This window comes from Garra rufa, chromosome 22 (genome assembly GCF_049309525.1).
Source record: "Garra rufa chromosome 22, GarRuf1.0, whole genome shotgun sequence".
Taxonomy (NCBI): Eukaryota; Metazoa; Chordata; class Actinopteri; order Cypriniformes; family Cyprinidae; genus Garra; species Garra rufa.
Window position 1 is genome coordinate 2,753,771 of NC_133382.1, and position 13,023 is coordinate 2,766,793.

Below are 13,023 nucleotides of genomic sequence, written 5' to 3' on the forward strand. Positions count from 1 at the left end.
TTACTCTGGCTCAGATGGCAGACGTCGACAAGGCTCGCTTTCTTGACGCTCCCATCTCCCAGAGTGGCCTCTTCGGCGACGCTGTCGAGGACTTTGCCCAGCAGTTCTCGGCAGTCCAGAAGCAGACGGAGGCGATCAAACACATCCTGCCCCGCCGCGAACCTACCATCCCGCCGCCGGTGGCCCAACCTCCGCCTGCTCGTCGCCGAGGGCGCCCCCCCGCGGCCTCCAAGGAGAAGGAGAAACCCCAACCAGCTCCGTCCCCCGCCGAACAACACGAGGCCAGGTTGCGACGTCGAGCTGGCCGCGGGAGAGGTGCGCCGCCCGCCTCTCAGGGACCATCTACACGCAAGAGGTCTGCGAAACGTCCCTGACGCGGGCAACCCGGAGGTGGAGAAGATGGCTCTTCAGGCGACGACAACATCTACGTCGCCGCTCCCGGTGGAGGGCCGGGAGTTGCTGTGCACCCTGACGCTGCCGCCGGCCCATGGGTCGGCGGTACCCAAATTTTCACAAAAAGAGCTAATTTTCTCACCTCCGGGGTTTCAGCCCGCTTTCCCGTTTCGAGCGGCACATGTCTGCCCTCTCGAGGCCGGATCCGGAGCTGTTTGTCGCCAGCGCTGGAACCAGGGAAGAAGGTAAGCACTGCCTCGTGCAGTCTGACTCCCCCCCAGGACGTTCTTCCTTCTGGGCGCAGTCCCCTTCCCGTTCCTCCCTTAGGCTGCCCCACCCTGGGCACGACGGTCAACGTTCCCTTGATCCCCCTGGCAGAGCGGTTGGGGACCTGGCGTCAGCTTCCCAACCCCTCGCGGTGGTTGATTCGGACGGTACGTCTCGGCTATGCGATCCAGTTCGCCAGGCGCCCGCCCAAGTACAGAGGCATCCTTTATACTTCTGTCCATTCGGACACGCATGCCGCTGTCCTGCGTGCGGAGGTCGCAGCCCTACTGGCGAAGGGCGCGATCGAGCCTGTCCCTCCAGCCGAGATGAGGTCAGGGTTTTACAGTCCCTACTTCATCGTGCCCAAAAAGAGTGGTGGATCCTGGATCTCAGAGTCCTGAATCGGTCCCTTCTCAGGCTGCCGTTCAAGATGCTGACGACGAGACGCATGCTAACTTGCATCCGTCCCCAGGATTGGTTTGCAGCCATCGACCTGAAGGACGCCTACTTTCACGTCTCGATCTTACCTCGCCACAGGCCCTTTCTTCGGTTTGCGTTCGAGGGTCGAGCGTATCAGTACAAGGTGCTCCCATTCGGCCTGTCCCTCTCTCCCCGCGTCTTTACCAAGGTCGCGGAGGCTGCCCTGTCCCCTCTTTGGCAGACGGGCATCCGGATTCTCAATTATCTCGACGACTGGCTTTTGATAGCTCACTCTCGAGATCTCCTGTGCGAGCAGAGGGACTTGGTGCTTCGGCACCTCAGCCGTCTGGGCCTTCAGGTCAACCGAGAGAAGAGCAAACTCTCCCCAGTGCAGAGGATCTCTTTTCTCGGTGTGGAGCTGGATTCGGTCGCTATGACAGCCCGCCTCTCCAACGAGCGCGCGCAGTCGGTGCTGAAATGTCTGAGGTTGTTCAAAGACAAGGCAGCGGTCCCTCTCAAAACTTTCCAGAGGCTCCTGGGGCATATGGCAGCTGCAGCCGCGGTCACGCCGCTGGGCTTGCTTCATATGAGACCGCTTCAGCACTGGTTACACGACCGAGTCCCGAGACGGGCATGGCACCGTGGCACACTCCGGATTGGCGTTTCCCCGCAGTGTCGCCGCCTATTCAGCCCGTGGTCAGATCTGACCTTCCTCCGGGCCGGAGTGCCCCTGGGGCAGGTCTCCAGGCACATTGTGGTTTACACAGATGCCTCCACCACGGGCTGGGGTGCTGTATGCAACGGGCAAGCAGTTTCGGGCTCCTGGACAGGACCTCGTCTGCAGTGGCATATCAATTGCCTCGAGTTGCTGGCAGTCCTTCTGGCCCTACGTCGCTTTCGATCGACGTTGCGTCAGAAGCACGTGCTTGTTCGCACCGACAGTGTCGCGACGGTTGCATATATCAACCGGCAGGGCGGCCTCCGCTCTCCTCGCATGTCACAACTCGCCCGCCGTCTGCTCCTCTGGAGTCAAACGTGGCTAAAATCGCTACGTGCCATTCACATTCCCGGGGAACTCAACCGTGCAGCCGATCAGCTCTCACGGCAGTCCACCCTCCCTGGAGAATGGCGACTCCACCCCGAGTCTGTCCAGCTGATTTGGAGTCACTTCGGGGAGGCCCAGATAGATCTGTTTGCCTCCCCCGAGACCTCCCATTGCCAGCAGTTCTTCTCCCTCAGCGAGGTTTCCCTCGGCAGGGATGCACTGGCTCACAGCTGGCCTCCGGGGCCCAAGTACGCCTTTTCCCCAGTGAGCCTCCTTGCACAGACCCTGTGCAAGATCAGGGAGGACGAGGAGCAGGTTCTCCTGGTCGCCCCATACTGGCCTGCCAGGACCTGGTTCCCAGAACTTATTTCCCTCGCGGCAGCCCCTCCCTGGAAGATCCCCTTGAGGAAGGACCTGCTTTCTCAGGGGATGGGCACAATTTGGCACCCACGTCCCGACCTCTGGAACCTGCATGTCTGGCTCCTGGACGGGACGCGTCAGACCTCGCTGGCCTTCCCCAGGCCGTGATAGACACAATCACGCAGTCCCGAGCCCCCTCTACAAGGCAGGCGTACGCACTGCGGTGGGGTCTGTTCGTCGACTGGTGCTCCTCCCGAGGTGAGGACCCCCAGAAATGCTCGATTGCAGCCGTGCTTTCCTTCCTGCAGGAGAAGTTGGAGCGCAGGCTGTCCCCTTCAACTCTCAAAGTCTATGTGGCCGCTATTGCCGCTCACCATGACGCAGTGGATGGATCATCCCTAGGGAAGCACCCGCTGGTCGTTAGGTTCCTCAGAGGCGCTAGGAGACTTAACCCTCCCAGACCGCGCCTCGTTCCCTCTTGGGACCTCTCCGTCGCCCTCCAGGGCCTGCGGGGAGCTCCCTTTGAGCCCCTTGAGTCAGTCGAGCTTAAATTCCTGTCCCTTAAGACAGCGCTCCTGACAGCTCTGGCTTCCATTAAGAGGGTAGGAGACCTTCAAGCCTTTTCTGTCGACGATTCGTGCCTTGAGTTCGGGCCCGGCGATTCTCACGTTATCCTGAGACCCCGGCCCGGTTATGTGCCCAAGGTTCCCACCACGCCTTTTCGCGATCAGGTGGTGAACCTGCAAGCTCTGCCTATGGAGGAGGCAGACCCAGCTTCTGCGCTGCTGTGTCCAGTTCGCGCCCTGCGTATCTACGTAGCCCGCACTCGGCACTTCAGACGCACCGAGCAGCTCTTTGTCTGCTTTGGAGGTCAGCAGAAAGGGAATGCTGTCTCCAAACAGAGGTTGGCCCATTGGGTGGTAGAGGCCATCTCCCTGTCCTATCTGTACCAGGGACAGCCGTGCCCCTTGGGTGTGCATGCCCACTCCACACGGAGTGTTGCATCCTCCTATGCTTTGGCGCACGGCGCCTCTCTAGCGGACATCTGTAGAGCTGCCGGCTGGGCGACACCCAATACCTTCGCCAGGTTCTACAACCTCCGCGTAGAGGCCGTCTCCTCCCGTGTCTTAACATAGACATCAGGTGAGTGGGAGGGCGGCTGGTGTTGGCTTGCTGCGCCATTCCCATTCGGATCCGAGCGCCATTTCCAGTAGGTTCCCTTCGGTGAACCCTGGGTCCTCCATGCCCCGCAGTCAGGGCTAGATGCGGGGTAGCCCTCACTGTGCTCCTGCCTGGGTCTCCTTCGCCCCGCAGGTTGTGGCTCTCCTTTTATTATTCCAGCGTATCCGCTGTTTCCCTCGTATATCCCTAGCCTTATGGATATATTGAATTTTTCTCATTTCCACATGCGTAAGAACCGTTCATGTGCCCCGTCCCCCCCAACCCATGCTTCAGTTTTCTGGCATCCCTAGGGGACCCTTTCTTTGGCCCCCGGGGCGTTGGGAAGGTTACGTTACGGATCTGCCTGCCGGCACGTTCGCCTGCTGGCACGTGGGTCTGTGCGTAACGCGGCGTCAGGGCCGTTGCCTGTTCCAGAGGGTCTGTTCCCATGTAACGTCGGAGTGACTCGACTGAGGGGGAACGTCTAGGTTACGTAGGTAACCCTCGTTCCCTGAAGGAGGGAACGGAGACGTTACATCCCCTGCCACGGCCCTGGCGTCGCGCTGACGCCGGCTCATTCGGCTCTTCAGCAAAAACCTGATGAGTGATGCGCGCGGCCATCTTATATACCCGTATGTACGGGGGCGTGGCCGGCGCGCACGTCCACTCGCCAATTTGTAATTGGCCTTTTTGATATAAGGCTCAGAGATGATCGGTCTCTCAAAGCGAGTTCCCATGTAACGTCTCCGTTCCCTCCTTCAGGGAACGAGGGTTACCTACGTAACCTAGACGTTTTCTATTTCAATATATTTTAAAGTGTAATTCATTTTGTGAATGTCATTATTGTCACTGGATCAGTTAATTGATAATAATTAATTGAGAATTTTTTCCTTTTTTATTTGATAAATGAATAAAAAGGGGAAAAGGAAATAAAACCCTCTCAAATTTTTTTGAATCTGTAATTGTAATTTAAGCCATTATATATATATACAATGATTATTTTAAAATGTAATTTATGTTGTAAATGTCATTATTGTCACTAGATCAATTAATTGATAACTTATTGATATTTTTTATTTAATAAATAAATTATTAAGAAATAAAACCCTCTCAATTTAAATTGTAATTTAAACCATTATTTCTAAGAAAAAATATATAATATATAAAAATATATTAAAAAAATATATATATATATATGTATATATATGTGTATGTATGTATATGTATATACAATTAGCAAATGGGGTATATATATAAAATGTCACAATATTCAAACATTACTTAAAAGTTTTGCAAGATTTTTTATATTTTTGAAAAAAGTTTATTTTGCTTACCAAAACAAGACCAAGGTTACATTATTTGATTAAAAATACTGTAAAAATGATACAGTGTAAAAGCACTGTTTTCTATTTCAATATATTTTAAAATGTAATTTATGTTGTAAATGTCATTGTCACTAGATCAATTAATTGAGCAAATCACAAGCACATTTGTATCAAACGGAGTATATTTAAGAAAATTTCACAATATTCAACATTACTTATATTTATAAAAAATATTCACAGCTCCAGTTCTGTAAGATTTTTTTTCTTTGTTTCTTTGCTTACCAAGTTTGATATTAATTAATTGATAATTTTTTTTTCCTTTTTATTTGATAACTAAAGGAAACACTCTCAGTTTATTTCTGAATCTCTTTTTCTCTTTTGAATTTAAACTATTATTTCTAATAAGAAGAAGAAAAAAAAACGTTTTGTAAGATTTTTGAAAAATATTTTTTTTTGTTTTTGAAAGAAGTTCCTTTTGCTTACCAAGGTTGCATTATATAAAAGTACTGTAAAAATGATCAAACTGTGAAATAATATTACAGTTTAAAAGCACTGTTTTGTATTTTCAATATATTTTAAAATGTAATTAATGTTGTAAATGTAATTTGATAGATAAATAAAAAGGAAAAAATAAATAAATTTAATTCTCAATTTTTCTCACAATTTAGTTTATTGAATCTCTAGTTATAATTTAAGCCATTATTTCTAGAAATAAAAATGTATAATATATAGAAATATGTTAAAACATATACTACTTTAAAATATATAGTAATAAACATATAAAATATGTAAAATAACATGTAAAAATGCACTGTTTTCTATTTCAGTATATTTTAAAAAGTGCAATTTTATTTAGTAAATGTCATTATTGTCACCAGACCCTCTCAATTATTTAATCTATAATGGTAATTTAAGCTATTATTTCTAAGAAAAAAAAAAATAGAATATATAAAAATATATTAAAAACATATATACATATATATATAATTAGCAAATGACATAAAGAGCACATTTTTTCTGAGTATATCTAAGAAAATTTCACAATATTCAAACATTACTTACATTTATAAAAATATTCACAACTTAAGGTTTTGTAAGTTTTTTTGCTTACCAAGGTTGTATTATTTGATTAAAAATGTAAAAATGAGAATATTGTGAAATAATATTACAATTTAAAAGCATTGTTTTCTATTTCAATATATTTTAAAATATAATTTATTTTGTAAATGTCATTATCATCATTAGATCAATTAATTGATAATACTAATCAATTTAATCAATTAAAAATAGAAAATATAAATAGAGAAATTCTTAAAAAAAAAAAAATCTACTAAAGAGAGAACCGCATAATTAAATCTGATGCTATTTCTCCACATAATAATTCTGTGTTTGTTCTGATCAACACAGCGGCGTAAGTTTATCATTGAGAGCAGCACCAGCAAGAAGAAGCACATCTTTCTGACCGAAAAGTCAAAAGTTGCCAAATACCTGTGTGACCTCTGCTCCGCTCAACACAAGTTCCACAGAGAGATGAGCTCCCGCCAGCTCTCACGCAGCCGAGCTTCAGGTCAGACAAACGCAGAGCTTTGGTCAGGCTTTAGTTGATGTTAGTGGATGACAGTAACAGCAGTGTGTCTGTGTCTGTAGAGGAGAGTATAGTGCAGTACGCAGCCGTGTGCAGGACTCAGAACAACGAGCTCAACGCCGTCGCTGATGACTCCATGAGCAGATTCTGTGAGGACGTCGCCACACGCATCGAAGCCAAGATCAAACTACAGAGAGACCTACTGGACCACACAGGGTGAGAAGTAATAATACTTTGTTACAGTACTTTGGTATTTTTTGGGAGTATACTTTACTCCACTACATTTCCTAATTAAAATGTACACTTTTACTCCGATACATTTCCTGGAAGCATATTCGTTACTTACTACAAAATAGTCAGAAGAACACGGACTGCAGGAAAGCAGGTTTGATGAATCAGTGTCTGGCGTTTGCAAGTTAAAACAGCTTTCCTCATGCAATAAGTGACTTACATTTTAGACATAATATTGCTTGTTTTTGCTCAATTTTGCAATGAAAATAATTTCAAATGCTTTGTTCCTGAATGAATCAGCTTTTTGAATGAATCGGTTCATAAAAATGATTCAGTGATTCACTCATTAACAGTCAAATGCTTTGTTCCTGAATGAATCAGCTTTTTGAACGAATCGGTTCATAAAATGATTCAGTGATTCACTCATTAACAGGCAAATGCTTTGTTCCTGAATGAATCAGCTTTTTGAAAGAATCGGTTCATAAAAATGATTCAGTGATTCACTCATTAACAGTCAAATGCTTTGTTCCTGAATGAATCAGCTTTTTGAACAAATCGGTTAATAAAAATGATTCAGTGATTCACTCATTAACAGTCAAATGCTTTGTTCCTGAATGAATCAGCTTTTTGAACGAATCGGTTAATAAAAATGATTCAGTGATTCACTCATTAACAGTCAAATGCTTTGTTCCTGAATGAATCAGCTTTTTGAATGAATCGGTTAATAAAAATGATTCAGTGATTCACTCATTAACAGTCAAATGCTTTGTTCCTGAATGAATCAGCTTTTTGAATGAATCGGTTAATAAAAATGATTCAGTGATTCACTCATTAACAGTCAAATGCTTTGTTCCTGAATGAATCAGCTTTTTGAACAAATCGGTTCATAAAAATGATTCAGTGATTCACTCATTAACCGTCAAATGCTTTGTTCCTGAATGAATCAGCTTTTTGAACGAATCGGTTAATAAAAATGATTCAGTGATTCACTCATTAACAGTCAAATGCTTTGTTCCTGAATGAATCAGCGTTTTAAAACAAATCGGTTAATAAAAATGATTCAGTGATTCACTCATTAACAGTCAAATGCTTTGTTCCTGAATGAATCAACTTTTTGAACGAATCGGTTCATAAAAATGATTCAGTGATTCACTCATTAACAGTCAAATGCTTTGTTCCTGAATGAATCAGCTTTTTGAACAAATCGGTTAATAAAAATGATTCAGTGATTCACTCATTAACAGTCAAATGCTTTGTTCCTGAATGAATCAGCTTTTTGAACGAATCGGTTCATAAAAATGATTCAGTGATTCACTCATTAACAGTCAAATGCTTTGTTCCTGAATGAATCAGCTTTTTGAATGAATTGGTTAATAAAAATGATTCAGTGATTCACTCATTAACAGTCAAATGCTTTGTTCCTGAATGAATCAGCTTTTTGAACGAATCGGTTAATAAAAATGATTCAGTGATTCACTCATTAACAGTCAAATGCTTTGTTCCTGAATGAATTAGCTTTTGAACAAATCGGTTCATAAAAATGATTCAGTGATTCACTCATTAACAGTCAAATGCTTTGTTCCTGAATGAATTAGCTTTTTGAACAAATCGGTTCATAAAAATGATTCAGTGATTCACTCATTAACAGTCAAATGCTTTGTTCCTGAATGAATTAGCTTTTTGAACAAATCGGTTCATAAAAATGATTCAGTGATTCACTCATTAACAGTCAAATGCTTTGTTCCTGAATGAATTAGCTTTTTGAACAAATCGGTTCATAAAAATGATTCAGTGATTCACTCATTAACAGTCAAATGCTTTGTTTCTGAATGAATGAGTCGTTTGAACGAATCGCTTAAATCTCAATGACTCACTCATTAACACTCACTTGCTGCCACCTACTGGCGGTTTTAATTTCACATTTTGACTTTTTTTTATGTCTTAAATTATTTCAAATATTAGTATTCAACGTCTTTTGTTAAAAACAAAACATTAGGCCTATTTATGCATTTGTAACTGCAGTTTAATCTCCTCTGAGATCCATTAAACTGTGTAAATACATCTAAATGCTATTTCAGATGCAGATTCCAGAGATGTTTTCTTATGTTGGAATGGAAGACACTGAGTAACGGATGAAGTACTTCTTATTCTTACCCATAAATACAAAATGGAAGAAAGAGTTAAAACGGAATGTAATCTTGCTACTCAAGCTGTGTATGAACATTATATATATATATATTTATTTGCTTTTCCATTTTGCATTTATTTGCACTTTCAATACTTAAGTACAATTAAGATTCAAAAAATAATAATTTTGGTACTTAAGTACAATAAATATCACATACTTTAAGACTTTTACTCAAGTAATATTCTAAACGGTGACTTCAACTTCTACCAAAGTCATTTTCTGGTAAGATATCTGTCCTTAAGTATGGCTTTCAGGTACTTTATACACCACTGATGAGAACAAACTGCACGTATCCCAAGATTTCCAGCTAATTTTCCAGCTAGCTTTTTTTTTATTTCTAGAAATACAAAACTTTCAGTTATTGACCTGCAGTGTCTGTTCGTTTCAACTCTAGATCTCAAAGTCCAGCTCTTCAGAGAAGCTCCTGTAGTTCTCCAAAGCGTTACTCTGATGTCCCTTCAATGTCTCCAACATTAAGAGGTGTGAACTGACAACTAGAGAGTAAACTTTGTAGACTAACTTTACGTCTGAAAGTTTGAAATAATTGTAAAAGCTTTAGATTTACTAGCATGTTGCTAACATAATTAGCAAGCTACTAGCATGTAGCTAGTATGTTTCTAGCATGATTAGCTAGTTACTAGCATGTTGGTAACATAGTAGCTAGTATTCATTTCTATAATTTATTACAAAAAATACACACACACACACACACACACACACACACACACGTGTGTGTATATATATATATATATATATATACATAAGTATAAGATATATATAGTACATAAGTATAATACATAATATAATACAGCTTTTGAATGGCATAATGTTACAAAAGCTTTTTATTTCTAGGTAAATGCTGATCTTTGGTTGCCAGTTGGTTGCTAGGGTAATCTGGGTGGTTTCTAAGCTGTTGCTAGGGTGTTCTGAGTGGTTACCAGGGTGTTGCTAGGGGGTTTTATGGTGTTCTGGGCGGTTGCTAGGATGTTGTTAAGGTATTCTAGGTTGTTGCTTGGCGGTTGCTAGGGTGTTCTGGGTGGTTGCTATGCAGTTGCTAGGGTACCTGGGGCCAGTGCTAAAGTACAGTTGCTAGGATACTCAGGTTGCTTTTTAGGGCCATTGCTAGGGTACCTGGGGTGGTTGCTAGGGTGGTTTCTAAGGTACTTGGGGTGGTTGCTAAGATGCTGCTAGTGTGCATGGGGCGGTTGTTAGGGTGTTGCTATGCAGCTGCTAGGGTACCTGGAGTGGTTGCTAGGGTACCCAGGGCGGTTGCTAGGGTGTTGCTATGCAGTTACTAGGGTACATCATTAGCATGTTTAAATGAGCCAAAACCAGTTAATTTAGCTAAAAACCAGCAAAAACTAGTCTTTTCTAGTCTTAGCTGGTTTAAGCTGAAAATAGCTGATTTAAGCATGGCAGGTCTTTTATCAGCTTGACCAGCTAAGACTAGCCTGACCAGCTAAAAATTGGCCAAAACCACTTTAAAACCAGTCTGGGAGATCAGCCAAAAGCAGCCAATCAGCTTAGGCTGGTTTTGTGTGTTTTTTAACGGAGCTGTTAAGCTTTGCTATAGCAATAAACAGTTTAAGTACACCATAAGACAAAAGTTTCACCCCCTCAATGAAAGTCTATGGGATTTGCGAAAACCATAAGCCGGATTGGTTTGAAAAGATAGAGCAACCCAAGTCAGGTCTGGGCCGAGTTTGGTGGTTGTAGCTTAAAAGCTCTAGGAGGAGATACACTTTAAAATTTGGTCTCAGAAGAAGAAGATTTAATAGTAAATCAATTAACCTATAAAATGAAACTTTTAAAACTTTTAATTGGGAAACAGTGCAATGCGATACGTCCTTTTCCCTCACAGATACTCCAACAGGTGCCCGATCTCCAGAAAGGGAAATCATCTGCGTTTCCCTCAAAAAGGATCCAAAAGTCGGCCTTGGTAAACGATATGGATATATCCTGGATATGGACTCATTATAACACACTGATATGCAAAACATTAATTGACTCTTGATTATTTTGGCTGTAGGTATTGTAATTGTTGGAGAAGACAACACTGGGAAACTGGACCTCAGGATCTTCATCGCATCCATTGTACCTGGAGGCCCAGCTGACCGAGACGGACGCATCAAACCGGGTGAATCCTCACGATGATCAGATCATCTGTATTGATGATGTCTAGTCAGGAGAAGGTTCAGAGGTCTGTGTGTGGACATTAGTGAAGCTGAGCTCTGTTTCCGTCAGGTGGTCGACTGATCTCTCTGAATCAGCTCAGTCTGGAGGGAATGTCCTTCAGCGAAGCCGCTGATATCATGCAGAGCAGCTCCAGTGAGGTGGAGCTCATTGTCTCACAGCCAAAAGGTACCATCATATAACACCAGCATGTTTTGAGCTTAACCATCAGTGTTGGGGAAAGTTACTTTTAAAAGTAATGCATTGCAAAATTGAGTTACTCCCTAAAAAAGTAACTAATTACGTTACTTAGTTACTTTTTATGGAAAGTAATGTGTTACGTTTCTTTTGTGTTACTTTTTAAATCTGGGCAGGGCTTGCTTGTTTGTTTTTAATATAAAAACTTATATTTTTTGTCAAATGTAAAAGCCTTTTCACACCAAAAGCCTCAGGCTTAGAGAAAAGTAAATTGACGTCTGTACAGTAGACCGCAGAAGAAAAAATGTCAACTTTTCAGAAATAAAAAAAGGAAAACAAATGTTAGATTATCTTGAGTAATTGTTGCTTATTAGTATGGATGAATTGGATCATCGAAGGTCAGCAGCGAAGACATTGATTAATAAAATGGGATTAAATACATAAAGGATATTTGTATTATTTAACATTTAATTATTGCAGGTTTGCGTTGAATTTGACTGTTTTTATTCATTTTGAAGAACACTATCTGTTTATTTAGTGAGTGAGATGAATTAATGCATGTTCACATTTATTCTAGAACTAAAGTAACATCTTACTCACAATTTCTCTCAACATGTGGACAGGAGAGCTTTTAATCAATAAATGGGGCTACTTGTAATGCGTTACCCCCAACACTGTTAACCACTATTATAATTAGGGTGTTACATGTCACCGTTTTCAACGAAAAACTTTACTTTTTTTCAAGCATTATCACTGTTCAAAAAACAGCATTTTGGGGGCCTGAAAATGCAACGTTTTGAAAACTGGTTTCAAAGTTCACATTTTTGAAACAATACTGTTATCTTCTCCATGTAAATTACAAAAACACAAATTTTGAGTAATGTCATGTGTATGTGTATTACATGTTCAGTCTATATGTGCACAAAACAACATCATCATCTATTGGACTGGCATTTCTAATACAAAGTATTTAGTTATTGCAGATCTGTGTGAACAGGAATAATTTTGACAGTTTTTCAAAACTTTTCTGGTTTTAGACAACAGTTTGCATCAATCTTTTCCACTTTGACAACTTTTATAATTAAATTCATTAGCACAATCTATGTTTAAATGGTCAATGTAGTGTATATCTACTGTATATCTGTATCTACAAAAACGTAAACAGAAACTCTTTCAAGTATCAAGCATGCATTAAACACAGGTCATTTGCTTACAAAAACACTTAAAATAACACTTAATTTCACAATTCCAGTGCTGTGCAAATCTAGAAATCCACTGCCTAGTTTTTTAAATTATTAAAACCATTTCATTGTTATAACAGCTTATAAAAAGTAAATTTTCAGTTTAAATTACACTCATAAAATACATTACATAAGAATGAACAATACTTCTACAGCGTTTATTCATCTTAATGTTAATTTTTAACAATTACTAATGCATTATTAAAATCACAAATTGTGTTTAATGTCACAGTTAATGCACTGAACTAACAAGAACAAACATCGAACGACTGTATTTTTATCAAGATTAAATTAAATGAATTAAAAACTGAATTAAATGTATTGTTCATTGTTCATTCATGTTAGTTAACACATTGCCTAATGTTAACAAATGACACCTTATTGCAAAGTGTTACCAATAACAGGCACAGCTAAATTACAAAAACTATAAATAAAAT

The 13,023-nt window shown here is 41.4% G+C and overlaps 1 protein-coding gene across 1 annotated transcript in view; it reads left to right on the forward strand.

The window, feature by feature from the left end:
- The window catches only part of frmpd2 (FERM and PDZ domain containing 2), a 33,825-nt gene that overhangs the window by 8,345 nt on the left and 12,457 nt on the right, over positions 1 to 13,023 (forward strand). The window contains exons 5-16 of the mRNA XM_073828811.1: positions 211 to 441; positions 550 to 638; positions 721 to 811; positions 1,289 to 1,405; positions 3,388 to 3,532; positions 3,958 to 4,040; positions 6,379 to 6,538; positions 6,619 to 6,772; positions 9,370 to 9,455; positions 10,837 to 10,914; positions 11,005 to 11,112; positions 11,220 to 11,336. Coding sequence (XP_073684912.1) covers positions 211 to 441; positions 550 to 638; positions 721 to 811; positions 1,289 to 1,405; positions 3,388 to 3,532; positions 3,958 to 4,040; positions 6,379 to 6,538; positions 6,619 to 6,772; positions 9,370 to 9,455; positions 10,837 to 10,914; positions 11,005 to 11,112; positions 11,220 to 11,336 — 1,459 coding nt within the window. The remainder of the gene's footprint in view (positions 1 to 210; positions 442 to 549; positions 639 to 720; positions 812 to 1,288; positions 1,406 to 3,387; positions 3,533 to 3,957; positions 4,041 to 6,378; positions 6,539 to 6,618; positions 6,773 to 9,369; positions 9,456 to 10,836; positions 10,915 to 11,004; positions 11,113 to 11,219; positions 11,337 to 13,023) is intronic.